Raw genomic sequence first — 17537 nt, 5'->3', positions numbered from 1 at the left:
CAAGTATTGGACCTGACCCTGATAGAGCTGAATGAATATGTATGGCATGAATGTAATCATATGGAAAAGAGTGCAGTATAAAGAGATAAAGAGGACAACAACGCACAGATACATACTGTAACAGTATAAGACAGTAAGCTGCTGTACCTGGTAGAGCACAACCACCCCTATGAGTGGAGCTTTTTGTCCCCTGACCTTCTGTCATCCTTTCTCCTGCTATTCCTTGACCCCTCTCCTTGCTGGAAAACACAGACAGAAATATAGTTGAGACGTGTCATTCTTATCTTCTGATAGGAGGAAAACAAGTCGCAACCCAATACACAAACCTGAAACAGCAAACTGAGACAAAGGAGAAAGTAAAACTCCACACACTGTAGGAGCAGCAATCTGAAACTAGTAAATGTTAGTTAGTTTGCTTAATTGTTAGGAACGTAATTGAGAGCAAAAACACAGACAAACAAGACACCTGGAAGAAGAGGAATTATGATATTGTAGAGAAAGTTAGAAACACAGGAGGCAGATTGCATTTTCACAGCAGAGTCACGGCACTCATTAGTCATACTGTTGACTAATCGGTTAACACTTAAAAGACCATTATAACCACATAGTCAGGAGCGTAGTCAGCACCCCCTTTGTTATGCAAACACAATAGACACCACACAGTGTCAAAACACAACATGCAAGCACGTTCAAATAGCTGCGTTTTTTTTTGTATTTTCAGAGATAATGAGGACAGTTATTGCCAACTAGTTAATCCAACATTAATCAAAAATTCACCTGCACTGTAGGAGGTATACATAGTCAAATGTAACTGATCCTGACTAAACGCAGCATTCAAACAGCAGTGACATAACTTTCTTGTCTTCAGTATCTAGAAATATTCTCTTTAACCTCCCTCTTTCTTCGCTTCACATTACTCCTAAATAAGCTTTCAAGTTTTACTCACAAGCACGACAATGTCATGTCAAAGTGTATTTGTTCTGTATCTGCTTGTTCCAACAGTTCGCTGAAGCGTTATGCAGCTCACACTGAGTGAACTATTTTTATTTTTTGTGTAGCATTTTATACACATTTCTGTGTAACTCATCATGACACATTTCTAATCTTTAGAAACCGTGTTAATGTGGGTTTGAACAATGTTTGGCCACAGACTATGAAGAGGTTTCTCGTGAATTCTGAAAATGTACTTTTCTCCTTTAGATACAATTGTCGTTTTTGTTTTTGTCATTGTGATTTAGGCTGATAAACCAGCTGTTTTTAAAGAGTAAATCTGGCCCAGCCTGACTTGTGTTGTTGTTAACACTGTTAACTTTCCACCACGTTTTCTGACAAGAGGATAACAATATCCCAAGCAGTCCCAGATTAGATTTTGAAACCAAGAACATAGTTAAACTGTATCTTCATGCCAACCTCTGACCCGTCTTCCTGCAGAATGGGACTTTGATGAAGGTCTTGGTGCCACCTGTCATTTCCTTGGTTTTCTGGTGTGGGAGCAGACACCCGTCGAATAACCTTCCTGATCACCTGCTCGAGGATGTCGACAGAGGAGGAAAAGATCTGATGGCGTCTGCTTTTATAAAAATATTAAGCTGCCTTTGGTGTGGTGTGACAGGATTTATTTCAGAGCTGAATGGGAAATGGAAATGAAGTGATACATTACTTTTCTACTGATGAGGTTACCATCTTGGTCCATGTAGTGTTCCTCTGTTGTAGTTTCTCCTGGGATATTCTTTGCTTGTTCACCCTGCAAGCGTTTGTGTTTAGCAGATAAATAAAGGCACAAAAATGGCTCATTCAAACAAAATAAAACAGTCCTTCACCATCATCACGCCAAAACAACACCTCAAGAGAGAATCTCCATGTCAGAAAGAGGCTGAGCAGTAGGTTAGTTTTCAACCAGCCAATGTAAACACCACGGTATGAGGTACCATGAACTGGGACAGGTTCAATAGTAACGCACACAAACATATCTACAGTACAAACACAAAGCGAGCAGAACTATCTCTGCACCAAGCAATACCACAGCAATGCACACCAGACTGACCAGTCTAAACTAAACTAAACCAAACCAAACCAAACCAAACCGAGGTTCAGCCCTGCTACCTTTAAAATGAGACGGCGTCTGAAGATTCTGGTGGTTACGGTCTGTTCTTCCTCTGAACCGGAATCTACACTAACACCCTGCCGAGGAAGGCATTATAACGTCATAACACGAACACAAGGAGTGAGTCAGGAGGAAGAAGCACACGTATAGGAAAAAAAAATCAATTAGTTTTGTTGATGTTCTTTATGTAAGTTCTACTCCGTGGCTGGCTCTATTGAAAAAGGGAAACCTGGAATGAAATACTGAAGCTCATGTTTCTTCAGCACAAGTTATAGCATAGGTTTAGGCATTTCCTGTAATAACAGAATCAAAATGCAATAGAAAGCTTTAAAAGCTACAGAGAGTTAAGAATTAAAGAATTATATTTTTCACAGATTAGACTACTTTTTAGGTTGTTTTTGTTTGATTCTATTCATTTTTGTGTGTAACATTACCTGAACTTTTATCTCCGACACCAGTGCTCCTTCTTCCTTTCTTCCATTCGATGATTCCGATGAGGCGTCCTGAGGTGAGTGCTTTGAGTTGTCGCCATTTTGTCGAGACCTCCCTGATTCGCCCCTGGACGAGGAAGTGATGGAGTCACTAGAGTTCTCTTGGCTGTTTGGGAAGAATAAAAGAGTTGGGATTGTAATTACAGGAGTACCTAAAGACCTGGAAGATAGATTATCTAAGAAGAAATAGATTGAATATTTTTATGGTATTCTGTTTGAAGCTTATAGTTGTTCAATACTTTACCTTTCCCGCCTGTCGAGCAGGTCTGAGCTGACACTGCGGCCTGGTGTTGGCGGTTCCACATTGACACTTGATGAATCACTGTGCCAACCTGAAAGTGAACACATTTCTTTTTCTGCATGTTCAGCCTGGTCAAGAATCTCCTGAACACTGGCCTTGGTCATCTCCTCGTCCTCCTCCTTCTCTGAGCCTTCTTCTTGCTTCACCTCCTCCAACACAGATACCAGTGCCTCTTCTGTGATTTCTTCATCTCTGTCACCCTCCCCCTCATCCTCATTGGATCCAGAATCACTGGGCTGAAGTTCCCCAAGTGCCTCAACCCAGTCCTGAGGGGAGAGGCGAGCTACAGCCGGGTCCTCGGCCGCCTCGTCCCCTTTTGATGTCTCGCAAAAATCTCTTTCACTGCCACATAAACCTTTTTCATCGCTAAACTGCAGATCTCCATCTGTGTCATCTACTCTCTCACCCCTTTCCTCACTGCCCCCATCACATTTTTGAACCTCAGGTGCTTCATCAATACACTCTCCGACAGCCTCTGCTTCTATTGTGACACAACCTTTTTCAAATTCATGCCCAATCTCTATCAGATTATGCTGTTCTTCAGATAGATTCTGCTCATCTCTTGCCTCCTCCACCTCACAGCCTGCCCCCTTATTCGCATCTTGAATAAGGACACGCTGCTCATTCGCCTCCTCTTCCTCTTCTGATCCCTCTTTCCGTTCCACCAAAATGTTGCTTTCCTCTACTACCATAGACCTATCTTTCGTTATCATCTCACATTTTCTTTCCACATTTTTAATCAAGTCCTGCTCTACCCACTTTTCCACTAATCCATTTCCCTCCGCTAACTCTGCTGCAACGATCTCAACAACTTTCTCTTTTTCTTCTGTCACTTCCATTTCACCTCTTTTCAAACCTACATCCTCCTCAACCCCATTGGGGGGACACGTCTGCGCTCCTTCGTGCCCCATTTGCGCTCTGTCGGGCGATGAAGGGGTGATTGATGATACTGATGAGAGTGATGGGGAAGATGTGGAGTAAGCCATGTCAATGTCTAACTCACACATCGCAGGGAGGGAGTGTGACTTGGGCCTGTGGCTGAACTCCATTTCTTGACAAGGTCTGTCCTCCTCCTCGCTCAAAAGCAGCTGGTCGTTCAGAGCAATGTGGGGCTTCCTGACCTTGGAAGGAACAGGATCAGGGAGTTCAAAGACTGGGACAGACAGGGCGAGCTCACAGGGTCTGGGGGGGCTCCTAGGGGGGCTGTCTGGCTCTCCGCTACCGGGCTCTATCTCTGGGCTCCAGGGCAGGGTCTGAGGCTGGGATTCAGCCAGCAAAGGGGTGTCTGGTTCTGGGTAATGGTGGTGTGTGTGTTGGGCAATGGAAGGGTTGGGGGTGACGGGGAGTTCGGGCTCCAGAAAGTGGGGGTCAGAGTGCAGTGCGGCAGGGGACTGCAGCTCCACTAGAATGCTCTGATAATCTGTAGGTGACAGGATGACAAATGTAGAGACGTACACACACCAAAGCATGCCACAAAAGAATATAACACACCGAAAAACACACGCCCTGACATATACACCATAGGACAACGACAGTAGCACAGAGACTGAAGAGTAAAGCATGTTTCCAGACATCCACTAGCTGGGATTGTGATATGTCAGCAGCTACTCTGTAATGGCAGCATGACAAATCAACATCAAGCATTACCCGTAAAATGTGATAAAGACACATACATTTTACTGAATATGTTTGGAAATGCCATATTCAACACAAATAAAAAAAAATAATAACATATTAAAGATATATAAAGAAGTAAATTCAAATTGACGGTGATCATAAAAGCAGTTTGGTGTTTATCAGTAGTTGTTTGATTTTTAGTGAGTGTTCGTTCAACAGTTGTGAGGTAAGACATTGATAGTGTGACATTAGTGACATAAGGCCATATTAATCATGTAGCGTGGGATGGAATGAGTGTAAGATATTAATATTTGCCAGGATGTTCTGTTACATGCTCACATGAGATAGTTGACAGATGAGAGATGTGTGAAGGAATAGAGGGAGGAGAAGGAACAAGATAAAGGACAGAGCATGCTAAATTAATAATTCCATTGTGGAAGGGTCATTGCAGGTTTGAGTAGGAGGTGGAGGGACGGAGGGCGCGCAAGTACACTGGCAAGCAGGACAGGGAGACAGGGAGCGGAGAGGAGGGGAGGAAGGACTGGGGCTAGGACAACGGAACCCAGAGGGAGAGATGGGAGGGAGAGGAGACAAAGAAAGAGGGGAGACAGGGCGGGAGAAGGAGGCCGGCTGGGTCACTGAAGACCCTTTGCTTGGAGAGGCAGTGACAGAAGGCGAGGCCCTGCCTGAGGGTGAAGAGTGGATGGGTTCAGATTGGTTAGGGTCAGCAGAGAAGGGTACAAGGTTGTGGTTAGTGGGTGTGGTTGCAGTTTCAGAGGGGGAAGTAGTGTGACATGACAAGTCAGAGGTAGAGCCGGATAATGTAAGAGAGGAGGTGTTTGGTTCTGCTTGTGAAGGGTTTGGAGTCAGTGTGGTGAGTGTGGGAAAGGCCGGGACAGAGGTGGGAGAGGCTGGGACAGACATAGCTGAAGAAGGAACGGGTGGCGGAGAGTTAGCAGTAGGTGAGGAAGGTAAAGGTGAGGTGATGAGGGGGATCGGGGAGGACGGGTGGGGTGAGAAAGGGAAGGCAGGGGATTGACGAGGATCAGTAGTAGGGCACGGAGGCATGAGGCATTGGGGCGAAGGGGAGAGGAAACTGAACTGCGACGGTTCAAATTGCGCTGGAGGTGCCAAGTCTTTGAGTGAAATGGAGGACTCATAACTCGGAGAGCGGCGTGAGGAAAGGGGATGGCAGTGAAGTGCTGCAGTGGGTGAGAAGGGAGTGGGTGGCGGCGTAGGGGTTGGCGTTGGAAAGAAGGGGCTGGCTGTATCCATGATGAAGGCAGCTTGAGCGCCGCTGGGAATTAAGGGGATAATCACGCAAACTATGGGATGGGAATAAGGCAAGATGCAGAGGAGATAAAAAGAAACAAAAAGTGAATTGGAGGAAGACGGAAAAAGATTACATACAAAACGTGAAACATGCTTGCATGACAAGATAATGAATGAATAACATGACATGAGGGATGTGTGGAGGAATGGATAAGGAGAGGGCACGTGATATCAGCAACACATGACTCTTAAATTGTTAAGAGCTGTTATGTGTTGTTATCAGCAGTGGATATTGCTGTGGGGAGGTGATGGAAGTCAAGAGGAGGAGGAGGAGGAGCAGGAGGAGGCAGTCTGGTTTCACAGAGGAAGAGATTCTCTCATCTATCCAAGGAAGGCTCAGAGGAACTGGAGGAGAACTGGGAGAACTAAACTAAACCAATAGAGGAAAGCAGACTCTACTTGGTTAAATCATATCTACTCAAGTTAGACATAATTGCAAAAAACATTTAAAGCAGTATGTAGTATGCAACATGCAGTTTTAACAGTGGATATTCCTCATTTGTGACAACTGGATACACTATTGTGATTTGTAGAAGAGTATTCAACCTAAGCAAGACCTGATTTTAATAACAACTGTCAATCCAACAAAAGCCAATTCAAATAAGTGCAAGTGTTAAAGTGCCATTAAAAATTGTTATAATTTGAATTGAAAAGTGAGAAGGATTGAAGTTTAAAGTGGAATAACATTAATAATATTTCAAAGGCACATAACCTGTAAAGAATGGAAATCAGGAATGTATTCGGGGAATAGTGGGAGCCAGTTGTCCAAACAAAATCCGAATCTGACTGTAAATCAACTTCTCTAGCGATTTGTATTAGGACTACACATATGTGATCCATGCATTGGCACAACTAAAAAAGGTAGCAGGGAGAGGTAAGAGGTCAGCTAGACAGAGCTAAACTTTACCATCAGCCTGATCCCGGAAAACAGCGTTATCATCGGCAAAACATCTTGTGCCTGAAATGTTACCATAGTCAAATATTGGGCCCTCCAGTAAAGTCACAATATCCATCCGATTGACTTTGGTCAGCACTGCAGTTAAGGCATCCGCTGTGGGGAAAAAGAAGACAGACATAAAATGCATTGAGTTACCTGAAAAACAAATTAAATTTGAGCATAAGCTGTGTATTCCAATGCTTTAGTGACAAGAACAAAATATATGAGAGCAATATCCATGAGAATTCTTTTAACAATATGATTAGAAAAGTAGGTAAAATTTGGCTTTTTCCTTTTGTTCTCCTATTAAGTTTTAAACGCAATAGGACAGATTGATGCTTAACAATTTCTGAACAGATGAGAGGAGTGAAGAAGATAGACAGTAAGATAGGAGTACACAGATGTTTGTGAAAAAAACAAGCCATCATTAGAACTTTGTCTGCTTTAAATTTACAGCAGAAAGACTGCCAGGAGTGAGAAATAGAAAGAGATACCAAGACAGTAGAAATGGAGACAGAAAAGCGAAGTTTCTTAGATATAAAAATAGTCTTACTTGTGGCGTTTTTCCCTTCCCGACTGACCCATTTCTTAAGTAGCATGAAGCTCTGTGCTGTCAGAGAGTTAGGGTTCTCTAGTCTGATGTGGTTGATCTCATCCACTGTAAAGTTCATCTCCCGAGCCAACTCTGTGATGGGACACAGACAGCAACCCAGACATTAATATCCAAACTTTAATCTACAGTATTTCAGTATCTGTCATGTTATTCACAGTGGAAACACACAAATTGCAAAAAGGTCATGTACAATTCATATATTTGAATCTCAATATGATTCAAATAAACCAGCTTATATCTTCAATTGTCTCATCAGGACATTTAAATTTCACTTTTGCAATTCTGTGACTGATAATTCATTAATTCATGTTTTGTACATATTAAATGATCTTTAGTGCCTCCTTCTCTGGGCTACAGTATAATAGCATTGTAAGTTATTCTATTAGCCTGAAGATGGCAGTAAATAACAGTGTTTGAGACTGATAGGGCCAAAGACAGAGATCTTGGTGCATGGGGATTACGAGAGAGAAAAAGAGCACTGCAGAGTGTCTCTCACCTGTCCAACTGAGTCCCAGGTGATCTGCAACGATAGCCATGCGCAAGTCTGTTCGCTCACAGGGACTTTGGGGACCTGGGAAGATAGAGGACAGTGACTCATTAATAACATTCACTTTCTTTTCCCCTCAAACAACAATGCCATAGAAAAATTAACATGTACATAACTGTCCTTTTCTGGCCACTTATTCATCAGATTTACCACAAAATGAATCAGGGTTGTGTTAAAAATAAGTATGTTACAATGATTGGCATATTACTGTAATATAGGTTATCAATTATTTCCTGGATGGCAAGAAAAGGATATTTCACATTAGAGACATTATGGGCAACGTAATGTTCATAGAGTAAGTGGTGCTCTGTGACTGTTTGTGGTATGTATCCTCTAGGCAGGCAGTAACTGTCATGAGAACCACACAAAACAAAGCATAACATGACTCTCAACGACAGACTACAAACTTCTACAAATCTAGGGTGGAAAGGTCTATGTTAGCATCTAAAATGTCAACATGCCAAGACGCTTTTGCGTGTTCTTTGCCAACACTAGTTAGTTCAAATGACAATTGATTGCATGAAAAATTCTGTAAGAACAAACTGCTACAATAACTTGGTAGCCACCCTGCACAGACAGACAGACAGACAGACCAGGGAGTTGTCTAAAAGGGGACTGGTTGCCAGTGGACCAGTCACTACTACTGGCATGCTCACTCTACTATACGGAGGTTAAAAAGGGTTGAAAGAGGGGAACAGAGGAAAGAGAATCTTGCAACAAGGACAATACAGTACACAGTACATCAATGACAAAAAAGAAATTTAAATGACAGCTACTGTTCTGAAGAGAATATGTAAACACGCCACAGGCATTCCAGTCAATCCATTAAACGATCACAACGATGTCATGCAACTAAAAGTGAAATATATAAATATATAGATGTATTTTAAACATAGTGTGAAAGTTTTACAAACTAGGCTTGATCTCCGCGATGGGAGGCGTTCGAGACCCTGTGAGTCCCTGACTGCCCTCCTTCCCACCAGTCCGCCTACTCCTCCTGCTCCTCTCACTGCCGGAGGCCCTGTCCGTCGTCGCCACCTTTGCCCTTACGGACGCGGCCCCGGCCTCAGCCCTCGAACCTCTACCAGACCTGGATGAGCGGGAGGGCTGGGAGGGCTGGGAGGGCTGGGAAGGCTGGGAGGCGTCCGACAGAGAGGTGCTCCGGGAGGTGCTGTCTTCCTCCGACTGCTCTGTCTGCGTCTTTTTCTCCTCGTCTGACAGGCGGTCCACCAACTTTAGCGTCTCCCCGCTAATGCCTTTAAAGTATTCGATGGTGCGCTTACAAACCTCACTAGGGTTCTCCTGTCTTTCCTGTCTACATGTTCCCTCAGTTGTCACATTGCTGACCTGATGCCTGTCCTTCAATGGTAGCCTTGAGGGTAACTGTATGGCTGGTCTGTCCCCTGCCCTTGTTGGCTGTGAGGTAACCCGAACTGAGACAAGTGAGCTAGCTGTGGCAGCAGGGCTGCTCTTTTTAACATCCTTGATTGGTATTCTAGACCTGGGCTCTACTTTGGCTATGGCTGGCTCTCCTCTTTTCCTAACCTCAACCGTCACTGCTTGTTTGGGCTTTTGTTTGCCTATGGCTGTTCCCTGCGTGTGAAATGACCACCCTGATGCTTTAACTGGAAGCCTTGACTTGGGCTGCTTCACTTCACTTTCTTTAACTGTTTCACTTTTCTGCTCCTGTGCTTGATTGCTGTTGTGTACTTCCACTTTCTCGTCTAAATCCCTACAGCACAGTGTTTCTATCCTGCTGGCTTTTTGAAGAGTGGGCTCAGAGGACGACTGCAAATTAAACACCACACTGCCACACTGAATGTAGTTCGCCTGAACACTGGAGGACTCGAGGTTATTGTTGTTGTTGCAGTTTTCAGAGGGGTAATCTCTTCTCTCTAACTTGGGCTCATTGTGTCTGCTAGGCTGGCTTTCTGTACACTGACCCTCTATGCTGATGTATTCTGGCACCATCTGACCCTCTGACATCTCAGCATTACAATCGGTGAGATCCCCTGAGTCTTTTTTCACAGTTATGGAGGCAGCTATGCCCATCTTAATAGGAGTGCGTAATTTGGGATCAACCTTAGAGGCTGTGATTGTGCATGAGGAGGCCGTCTCAGCTATGGCTTCAGAAGTGGGAGCATCAGTACCGGTATGGCCAGTGTCACTGCCAGGTTGTGGAGGACTGCATTTTGCTGTTGTTGTTGCTGGTGTTGTTGGTGTAGTGCTGCTGTCTGTGGTAGTATCTACAACTTTCACCATCCCATCTACTGTGGCCCTCTCCCCTGTTTTTGACTGAGAGGAAATTACCCCCGGGATCTTGCCCCCTCTCCCCTTTTCCCCTGTTTTAGGGTCAGAGGAATGCTCACCAATCTGGAAAAACTGAAGCCTCTCTTCAACAAAGTCCCGCTTGCTCATGTCAATAGCACCACTGCGGGTCATCTCAAACATCTTCCCTTCATGGAAAGGGAAGGGGTTAGGCTCACTAGTCGGTGTGCTCTCATCAGTCGGTGTTCGAGCAGGAGTTGTGTCAGGTGTTGTAGCCTGTGATTTGTCCTCCACCGATAAACCAAAGGGCTTCGGGTCTTCCTCTTTTGTTTTGGACTCAAAAATTCCCTCATTATCACTTCCTTTGGTAGACCAGGGATCAAAGTCCAGGCCTTTGGTGGCAACAGTTTTAAAGGTTGAATTCAGCTCTTCTTCAAGTTGGTAGCCAAAGTAGTTTTCTCCAAAGCCCTGCCTATCTGGATGTCTTCCTTCAAGAGTATAATCTTTTTCATCTCCACTGCTTTGCGCTGCAGATGTGCTTTTGGTCTTTCCGTTATCTCCCCCATCCTCACATTTCTCTTCCTCTATCACTTCAAGCTTGGACTGACTAAATGAGCGGTCAGTTGTTTTTCCATCGTTGGACAGACTAGATGTTTTAGGGTCCTCGCTCAGTCCATCATCCTCATCCTGAAGGTCATACCCATCTAAAGAGTCTATTTCAGTGGCATCTGTGTCATGGGAGAACTCAGCAGTGGTTGCTATGGAGCAGTCAGTGATAGACTGGTCATTGCCATTTTGTTCAAAGTCACCATCCTCGCCTTTTACGACACCATTGATCCCAGACTCCTTATTATTTCCATTTTTCTCTGTTTTTCTTTGTTTTGGGCGTTTGTCATCCTCCTCTTTCATTTTGAAGGTGTACTTTTTGATAGGGATGGGATGAAAGACAGACTCATCATCACTAGAGTCACTGTTATCAGCTCCAGGGGGAATAGGGGATGGAGGCTGAACCCTGATGATTGGCTCGGCTAAGAGGTGCCTATCATGTTCCTCTTGGAGGTTCACCTCCATCATCTCTGTCTCTGCCTCAGAGGAAGCACATGACCCCCTTTTTTCAGGGTCGGACTGCTCTGCCTCTAAAGGAGGGGGGGGTGGAAACTCTATATAAGCCACTCTTTTCTCCTTTGACTTATGTCTCTCTGAATCCTGTTTTTTACTGTGATTCTCTGAGGAAGCTGTCTTAGATTTTTCCTTCGCAGGCTCTTTATAGATGAAGGTCTTCCCATCCTCCTCCTCAGACTCCTCTGGGATAGGACTAGGCATGCCAGGCATGAAACCTATGACAGAGTCTGGTGTTCTTGAGGTCAGACTGACTTCCTCTGAGCTGGGGGTTTCAGGGGTAACAGGACTTTTCCCAGAGCTGTCCATGAACGTCACTTGTTCTAGAGTGTCATCTTCTGGACTTCCTTGAGGAGATGGAGACTGCTTTTGCTTGACAGTGTAAAATGCACCCCTAGTCTCATGCACTGTCCTACTCTCATGGCTTACTATCTTTTTGTACGTTCCAAGCTGTCCAGAGGCTGTTTCTTTCTCATACTGCTTTCCTACTTGGATGCTAACATACACAGGTAGGGGTTTAATATCTTTGAAACCCTCTGTGACAACTACAGGAGTTATTTGATCCAAATACTCTACTTGGTCACTATCAATACCATTACACACTACATTTGACTGGCTACCGTCTGATGAGTCTGTGGATTTTTCTACTGATGATCCACGAGTAGACTTGTTGGATTCAGAGCTACTGTGTAACCTGTTTCTAGCTAAAGTAGGTATATGAGACCCTGGCCTTTCATATGGATCAACAGAGGCATCTAATTTTAAAGTGGTGGATTTGTTATTTTCTGAGAAATTAGATGGCTTTTTTACAGGAATTTGTGATTCCGAGTTTTTTTTTAGACTATCATTGCTATTTGGACTTTCTCGGACAACAAATTCTGTGTAGATGATTTTCTTGGTGGTTTCTTGTCTTTGGGAATCACTATTATTGCCATCCTTCATAGAATCATGCATTAAAGAATGAGAAAGTTTGGGAGATTGTGGTTTATAGTTCCCATACTCTTGGGTGTCCCATGATTTGAATAACTTTTTCTCTTCCTGACCTTTTCCACTGGTCTCATGCTTGGGTGAGAACTTATTTGATTCACTATCTAGGGATCTCCTCTGGTTTCCCGGACTATCTGGTGTTTTTGGAATGTTTGAACCAGCAAACACCTGATACACAGGTAGCTTACTTTCCTGGAGTTTCCTGATAGGAGGGTTTGAATTTTGACCACCCTGAGAACTCCTATCTTGCCTTTGAGCCTCTTGCTCAAATTTTAGCCTCACTGCACTGACTTTGGAGGAAGACATTTGAAAAGGCTTAGGGCTTTCGCCTGTGCTTCCCTGTGATTTACTATCTCCTTGTTTCCTTGGGTCTGAATCACTATATTGCAACAATACTCTTCTCTCTGGACTGCTGGGTAGGCTGGCACATTTCCTGTCACTGGAACTGAACCTGTCTCTAAGCCTTTCTCTGCTCCACTCTTCCCCACTACCCCCATTCCTATAAGCTGACCTCTCCGGACTGCTGTGCGTAGAACTGGGCCCTGATCGCGATTCTCTGAAGTCTGATCTTCGAGATTTCTTCTCTGGAGATGAGAGCTCATCGTTGAGCTGTTCTGTTTTATCACGAAAGAACTGAGATACCTCACTGAGTTTTTCCTCTGCCTCTTTTACAGTCCTGTCCACTCTGTCCTCATACATAAGCTGTCCTCTGTCCTGTGTGTCATCTGACACACGCATCCAAACAGACTGCTTTGGGCTACCAGGCTCAGAAGAATACTGCAAAAGTGTGAGTTTGTCAAAGTTATCATCAACATTTGCCATTCTTCCGGATTTGTCAAACACATTTCGTGACGACCTAAAGACATACTCTTTCCTTGGCCCAACTGCTCTACCCTCACTGTGGCTGCTTCTGTCTGGTGAGTGAAAGCGAGACCTATCTCTCAGATATTCTTCTGTGTCAGAATGAGAGTGGTCAAATTTCTCAGAGAGTAGCATTTTCTCTGCAAAATTATAAGATTCTCCCCTGAGCTCTGATGATTCATCCTCATTGTACTCCACAGATTGCTGGCTAAGTAGCTTTAGTGTTTTGTAGGAATCATCTGCCATGAGCTGGGCTGAACTAGGACGACTGTCTTCCTCTTGTGACATGGGTGTGTTCACTCTGGGGGAGTCGAGGTATACTGGAAGTGATTCCTCAGGCTCTTCCTCTTCCTGTCTATTCCCTGGGTAGTAATACATTTCCTTCTCTGCGTGGTTTTTTGTCTCTCTGATGATGACCTCTGTTGGTTCTGCTTTATTGCCCTTTTCAATGTGAACCTCAATTATCCTTTCAACCTTTGGTTTGGAGTTGATGTCCTCAAGGACCCTTTGTGATGTTTCATCATTGCCAGACTTGTGTTCAAACAATCCAGCCAGCTCTCTAGAGGGGTCCTTGCCTGACTGAAAAGCCTTCATTATGTCATGCACAGACATAGTTTCCTCACACCTCTCTGATGCTGCTTCTTTGCCTGGTGGTTTGTGGTAAACCATCCTTGTCGTTGTAGTGATGTGAGTCTCCTCCTTTACCCTCATCCCTTTCCCCATTGGATCCTCATCAGGGCTGACTTTTATTGAATAGCATTTATTCTGCTCTGGAGATGATGTAGCTGGATTTAGATGCCCTTTAGAATCTGAATCAATATATCTGACAGGATGAGCATCCTCCATTGCAGGTTGTTTGTTATCCTCTGGGGACTCATAGCTCCTGATGACATGGACTACCTCAGTCCTAGTCTCAGTGATCACTGGGGGAACAGGGATATCCTGAAAAAGGGCCTTGGGGCCCATGCCTTCTGCACTTTGAGGGGCAGAGGGTGTCCTTTCACTCCTGGTCTCAAAGCCACTGTCTGAGAGGGGGCTTTTATCCTGTTCATGTGAGATATCATCAGGGGATTCTAACACAGTATCTGCTCCAAAAAGTGCATCTGCTACTTTACTGATCTCTTTGTCTGAAGCTGAAGAGCGCATGTTTGTAGGTGGCATTTTGAGCTTTTGCTCCTGAACTGCTATAGTGGGTTTTAAGATGCGTTTTTGCTTCTCCTTGCCCTCTCCTTCTTTTTTGGCCTCATCTGCTTTATGCTTTGTGTCATGCATTTTGGAGAAAGAGCTGCTACCAACATCATTGACCAGATAGTCAACCACTCTGGAGAGACTGAAGTCTCTATCTGGTATTGTTTTTGACTTAGCTTGAGGAACCACAGTCTCATATCTTGGTGGATAGCTCCAGTTGCTTGGTGGTTGTTCAACTTGGACTTTTGAGAAGTGTATGTCATCCAAAGACCCTCTTGCCAGGGAGACCCTTCCATCCTTCACAGCATCTTTGGTAAGGATTTCACTCACTTTTACCAAATCTTGTTTTACTTTCTCCACAATCCTGTATGGTTCCTCATCTTCTATCTTAGCCTCCTTGGGAAAATCAGACTGAAATCCTTTATTGGCTGTGGAATTTGGGTCTGTCTGCAAAATAGCTGACATTCGTATCAAGTCCTCTTTCATTTCGGCTACATCCTTCAGAATCTCTTGGCTGGATGACAGTGGTGATGTGGTGTTTGATTTCAGGCCAGCAGACAATAGAGGGGCTTTGATGGGCGAAAGAGTTCTGGCAAAGGAAGACTGAAACTGAGCATTCACCTCAGCAGGCACAGTCTTCCGCGGGGATAGAAGAGCAGCAGCTGACTTGGACACCTCAGGTAACTTTTTAAACTGGGGCTCTGGCAGCACATTAATAACGGAGTACACTGGAACAGTCATTGTACTGGACGTTACAGCAGTGGTGGCATTAGGAGGGGATCTCAGAGAGGCGTAAAGGGAATTAGACGCTGATGATCTAATGGACTGATATGAGGAAGATGCAGAAGAGGACAAGGACTTCAAGGTGCCATAGCCTGCAGAACAAGAATTAAATGTTTTTTCGACCTCATCAAAGGCTGCATTGACACTTGTAGTAGCAGCATTGGTGGTTGCTTGTATTCTCTCTTGCAGACTGCTTGTGAGAAGAGATGTTGGGGATGATGAGCGGTATTGTGTAGGCGACATAGTTCCGTTGATCAAAGCTGCAGCACTTGGAGCTGTGTTGGATTTAAGCGGTGATGAAAGAGAGGAGAACAGGTTTCTTGCAGAGCCAGTGGCATCTGAGGCAAAAGAACGCACAGAGGACAGACCAGGGACTGTTTTTATGGGTGAGGAGGAAGATGCTGTGCTGCCAGAGCCCCCCATAACAGTCTTGTATGGCAGAGGTGAACCGAACATACTCAGAGAAGATTTGGGAGAGGTTGGTGGGGTCATGCCTATGGATGTTCTCTCAAGAAGAGCATTTCCCCCTCCAGAGACAGTTATAGGAGAGGTCCTAGCAGACAATGCTGCCAGTCCTTTCATAGATACAGGATCTTGGGCACTTTTACCTGGTGAGGCCAGGGGACTAGGGGTGACCTGGACTGGGTACTGGGCTTGCTGGACTACAGTTTTTATAGGAGAGGAGATGGCTCTGTAAGATCGGATGGGAGAGGCCATGTCACTAACTGATTTAACAGAAGAGGCAGGAGATCCAGGGATGTTGGTCTTGATGGGGGAGGCAGAGTTGATGGACCAGACAGACTTTAATGGAGAAGCAGAGGGCGTGTTGGATGATGAACTGGAGAGGGAGCCAAACCCAGACTTGGTTTGGACAGGGACGGCGACAGGAACAGGCGACCACGCCTGATAAGATCTCGTTGAAAAGACAGGTTTGTGAGGGTAGCTAGAAGGCTGTGTTCTCGACGAGCTTCGATCAGTTGTTTCTTCAACAATAATTTAAATCAAAAACAATAAGGAAGTAAACATAAAATGCAACGTAAAATAATTTGAAATAAAACATAAAAACCAGAAAGAGAAATTTGTGTCAGTCAGAAACAGCAACACTCACAGCAGCAAGACAAAATTTTACTCATGAGATGTAAGAAAAGCCCTATTCAAAAACCCAGGATGATATGACAAATGATGGTCAAAAATCAGTGACTAATGACAAAATACAGTCGATAAAGAATAGAGCATGTATAGGGACAAAAATGCTTGACATGTGGTAGACAAAAAATGACACGATAATCAAAAAAAACAATTCCATTGACTTTTGATGTGCTTAATCTATATGCCTTCTTGCAATAGTGCCTTTTATTGTACATGTTTCACTGACATGTGTTTATCATATCATTTGGTTCATTTTTGTTGCCAGAGATGACCCCACAAGTGTATACAATTAATAAAAAAAAAAAAATCACTATTTGTTTGGTCAAGACTTAAAAGGTGAAATATGAGGTTGCACTTTACAAAAAAATTCAAATAATGAAATAATTGTTTGCAATGAAATCTTTTCACAAAAGACTCACATGGCCATGGCTGTAATAATAAAACAAAATACAGACAGTACCACAGACTTTGTAAAACTTCTGTGTCCTGATTATATATTAAGTATTAAAGTGCAGTATGAAAACTTCACCTCAAATATATAATGGTTGCATGGAAATGTATGCCAATATGGCAAACATGTAATATTGTGGGGAAATGCTTGCTGTAACACAGCCTCACTGTAGGGGAAATCAAGTTAATGTAAAGTGCAACCTGTTACCACATTATTATACACAGCCGCACACAATCATAAAGCCAATAAGAGTGAAATGGTCACTAAAAGAATGAGAACAATTCAAAAGAATATTTTTATTCGACACGAATTAAAACATTTTTGTTCAAATGATGAATGAACAGACAAACATTGATTCCCAGTGTTTCCACAAACGTAAAATAACATAACAGTTGAAACAGGGAGACGTTTTGTCAACATGGGGTGGGTAAGCAAAGCGTAACACACAGTAAACCATGCAAATGTTCGATGAATGACAGATGACCAAAGAGTATGTGTCAAGTGAATAGAATAAATGATTGATGAACATGTTTCAGGTAGATCCCTTTCTATACTATGGGTGTATAAAAATATGTACACTGTATAAATCTGATTAAAATCACACGAATATCTGAAATCAATTAAAAATTTAATGCAAGTAAAAATGGGAAACTCACTCGCTGCTGGATCGGTCAAATAGCTGTAGCGCTTACGCAAAGCTAAGGAGGCAAAGGTATGACGTCGTTCTGGCTTTTCAGTCTGAAACAAACAAAAAAGAACAAAAGATGCTTTAACATAAAAAATATGGTA

At 43.7% G+C, this 17537-nt stretch overlaps 1 protein-coding gene across 1 annotated transcript in view; it reads right to left on the bottom strand.

Moving 5' to 3' along the window:
- The window catches only part of ank3a (ankyrin 3a), a 92509-nt gene that overhangs the window by 3263 nt on the left and 71709 nt on the right, over nucleotides 1-17537 (bottom strand). The window contains exons 40-50 of the mRNA XM_070840703.1: nucleotides 17405-17486; nucleotides 10312-16131; nucleotides 7892-7966; nucleotides 7336-7467; nucleotides 6753-6896; nucleotides 2840-4316; nucleotides 2539-2701; nucleotides 2104-2181; nucleotides 1661-1744; nucleotides 1418-1524; nucleotides 148-239 (exon numbers count right to left, since the gene is read on the bottom strand). Coding sequence (XP_070696804.1) covers nucleotides 148-239; nucleotides 1418-1524; nucleotides 1661-1744; nucleotides 2104-2181; nucleotides 2539-2701; nucleotides 2840-4316; nucleotides 6753-6896; nucleotides 7336-7467; nucleotides 7892-7966; nucleotides 10312-16131; nucleotides 17405-17486 — 8254 coding nt within the window. The remainder of the gene's footprint in view (nucleotides 1-147; nucleotides 240-1417; nucleotides 1525-1660; nucleotides 1745-2103; nucleotides 2182-2538; nucleotides 2702-2839; nucleotides 4317-6752; nucleotides 6897-7335; nucleotides 7468-7891; nucleotides 7967-10311; nucleotides 16132-17404; nucleotides 17487-17537) is intronic.

The sequence above is a fragment of the Pempheris klunzingeri genome, chromosome 12 (assembly GCF_042242105.1).
Source record: "Pempheris klunzingeri isolate RE-2024b chromosome 12, fPemKlu1.hap1, whole genome shotgun sequence".
Lineage (NCBI taxonomy): Eukaryota > Metazoa > Chordata > Actinopteri > Acropomatiformes > Pempheridae > Pempheris > Pempheris klunzingeri.
This window is presented reverse-complemented; position numbering and strand designations above follow the sequence as displayed.